This window comes from Suillus bovinus, assembly GCF_016758785.1.
Source record: "Suillus bovinus strain UH-Sbo-P2 chromosome Unknown EDB93scaffold_3, whole genome shotgun sequence".
Lineage (NCBI taxonomy): Eukaryota > Fungi > Basidiomycota > Agaricomycetes > Boletales > Suillaceae > Suillus > Suillus bovinus.
In genome coordinates this window covers 506,979-510,419 of record NW_024542059.1, presented here as the reverse complement: position 1 = coordinate 510,419, position 3,441 = coordinate 506,979, and the positions used below count along the sequence as shown (strand labels likewise).

The window sequence follows — 3,441 nt, the reverse complement described above, 5'->3', positions numbered from 1 at the left end:
GCTATTCCTTCATCATCAAACAGGACTCTCGCTCGGTTTCTCGTTAGACAACAATGTATTGTTATGGGGGTGTGTTGTAATTTGTTGTAACAATAGTTGCGGCGCTGGGCTTGAAACCCGTGTTTTTGATACTTACATCAACTAAGTATTCATCCGATGCATCCCCGACATTCCGATCCTGACCCGAAAGTTTCGGACCCGACATTTTCACATCAGACTCATCCTCCCTATGTCCTGTCCAGTTGTATCTATCCCCACTGGTGCATATTTACTCGTTTTCGCATTATTGAATATTACAGACAGTGTTATTACATGTTATCTACAAAAGGTGCAGTACACATGCTCTTTTACATACATTCGGACCTGATTTTGCACTACTGTTTTCACCTAATGCACTCCGAAATTCTACATAGTCACTATTTAATATCTAGTACTTCCTACCTATTGCATTACTTACTTTCCCTACTCAGTAGCAGGATGGAAGTCATTGGATATTAGTAGTACTTCATTGTATTGTGAAATATCCATCTGCTCTTTTTCTCCAAAACATTCTGACACATCTGACACTCATTTGACTGACAATCCGACATACTTCCAACACATTCCTTCACCATCCGACACATTCCTGACAGTCCAACGCATAGTCCGACACCCGACCCGACTCTGATATTTTTGGACCCAACAGTTTCCCTTCGGACAAGTAGTTCTTAGCTTCAGATTATTTTCCTATTATTGATAACTAACTATCTAAACTAATACCAAACAGCTACCCCTATAGGATTGAATGCACTTGCTCTGCAAGTATAGCAGACTAGGTCGTGCTAAGATCTACCTAGATAATTGTTGTCTAGGTAGTACAATTTCTGCTGAGCCCAGTGGGAATCAGCTTTCTACATTGTCATTGTCGTCATCACTCATAGCATCTTTCCTTATTCTACTTTCACGTGCACTCGCATATATAATATGTATCGTCTCGTCGTATCATACCTCAGTTGTTGTCTCCAACTACTGAGGTATGTTTCCTAGTTTCTAATTATCTCACCGTCTCTTACTCTATGTTCACTAGCGTGTCATGCATCTAGGTATTAATAATATTTAGTTGTTGTCTCCAACTACTGAGCGTGTCACGTGTCTAGCTTCTAACAATATGCCTGCTAGAGTGTGCATTCTATGTGTAAAACTTGCCTCCAGCACTATAAACTGAACTCTGGCATGAGAATCACTCAAAAAAATTTTCACAAAACAAATAGAACAATGTGTATTATGCTGGGGATAGATAACCTATGTATGACATACATAAGGATCCTGTGTGGAATTGCATGTGCTAGAGTGAAAACATGAACTGGTGAAACACATGAACCTGCATGACCATCTATTATGTGGCGACATGGGTGTTCATGTTTTCCACCTTCTTGCATAAGTAAATCATGAGTTTAGTTTTTTTTTAGCTTTTTTGCACTTATTTATGTGTATCATTACAGATTGTCACTTTTCCCCACTATCTGTTTGAACATGAAAAGCTCATGCTTTGAAATTAAGTAACAAGCATATTATAAGCAGAAAAGCTATAAAAAAGTGACCAAGTCAAAAAGTGAGCTATAAGGAAGAAGTAAACAAGGTATTTCCAGGTGCCGGGTAACGTAGCTTGCCGGAGTTTCCCAGCACCACACGTCCAGCTGAGCAGATGTGAAATTTTCTTCCTTGCTTGTTCCTTTCAACCTCATCGACATCGAGTTCAGCATAACTCGCGCATCCTCACTCATTGTTCCCCTCGTATTTTGCTAGTCTACTCTAATTTCCCAATCATGCATGAGCACCTAGGTCTCCAACTGGCTGGTTCTTCCAATGCACCACCTACACCACCAGCCACCCAGGGTTCCAGTCAATCTGGGTCGGGTTCATCTTCTCTCCCATCCGCTGCAGGACCACAATCCTCTAGTTCGAGTGGACTTTCAGCACCAAGATCATCTGCCCAGAGTAGGACAAGGAACTCCCATGTCCCAGCTCAACAGCAGCCCTCGCAAACCCCCCAGCATCCCGCTCCGCAACAACAGGACCAGCAACAGGTTGTGCAGCAGCAGGTCGCGCACCCCCCTCCTCAGGTTCAGGGGCAACCTGTGGTTGCCCCAGCAGACGAGATTGCAGCCCTAAAAGCGAGAATTACGGAACTTGAATGGGGAGATGCTCACGGCAACCATATACCGGCCAGAGCTGGCCCCCCCCAACAAGCCCTAATTGCGGACCCCGCTGCAATCGACCATGTTCATGCGAACTTGGCCATTGCTAAGGACGAGCCTAAGAAGCTGGCATTGCCTGCTCTCCATCCTGGGCACAAAGTCAGCACATTGAGCCTGCGTAAGTCCACTGTTTGTTTTGTGTATTACCGTATTACCTCGTCTTTCGTCTTCATTTCCGTCTCCCTCTGGGATTCCACTCTGGCATATTTTGCCTTCACACCGCTCTGCACCATATCGTTATTCAGGTGCCTCCGTTGTGCCAAATTTTTAACCATCATTTTCCTCCTCGCTGTTACCATCCATTCCTCGTTGCTGACATACCGTACCTTGTAGCCATCCCTCCCAAGGTTGAGGAGGCATTCAGACTATACCAATATGTGCCTTATATGGCCATTACGCACGCTGCTCGATCCAAGTCCTATCTCCATGGGGAAGACTCTTCTTTTGTTTTCACCCTGGAAGGACTCACAGCCAAAGGCCTTGACCATTCGAATGAACTGTCAATCTCCGCTGTGGATTGGTTCGCGGCGGCAAAAGCCGTGGAGGAGAGGACTTCGCACTATTGGGGTGCTGATAGAGAGTCAGCCCTAGTATCACACCACCTCATCGTTCTCAATATTGGGCAGACACACGGCTGGCCAGTAGCAATGCATTATGACGTGCAGCAGCGAGAGTTAGCGCACGCAAACCATGATCACAACTTAGCGGGCTTAGACATAGCAGCCCTTACTCTCACCAGCAATAAAATTACCTGTACTGTCTCGTCCGCCCCGCAATTTAATTCTCCAACCAAGTGGTCCGCCCCTAGTGATTTTACGACTTCACCTCGCAAGAAGTCTCAAGCATTTGTCTCGAATCATTGTTTTCATTGCGGAGCATCTGGTCACTTGCCCACAGACTGCACAGCCGATTCCACCATCGCTGGAAAACCTGTTGCACCTCTTGCCACTGGTGCCAGGAGCAAACATGCCCTCACTACACCCAACGGCAAGCACTTCTGCTTTAACTGGGCCAGTGCATCCAGCTGTACCTTTGGTACAGCATGCAAGGACGCCCACTCATGCAGTCTCTGCAGAGACTCCTCTCATGGAGCCGGGAACTGCAAGTCCCGCGGTTGATCCCCGCATAGTTGTCACTCCTCTTATCCCTGCGCGGGTAGAGGAGCTTCTCCGTAAATATAATATATTCAATGATTGGCACCATA

The 3,441-nt window shown here is 45.9% G+C and overlaps 1 protein-coding gene across 1 annotated transcript; it reads left to right on the top strand.

The window, feature by feature from the left end:
• Positions 1–1,805: 1,805 nt before the first annotated feature.
• On the top strand, positions 1,806–2,882 carry EDB93DRAFT_1283420 (uncharacterized protein; the record flags this gene model as incomplete). Its single annotated transcript, XM_041454472.1, has 3 exons — positions 1,806–2,355; positions 2,571–2,817; positions 2,864–2,882. 3 exons carry the CDS (start codon positions 1,806–1,808, stop codon positions 2,880–2,882), a joined length of 816 nt encoding a protein of 271 aa, XP_041312733.1.
• Positions 2,883–3,441: the final 559 nt, after the last annotated feature.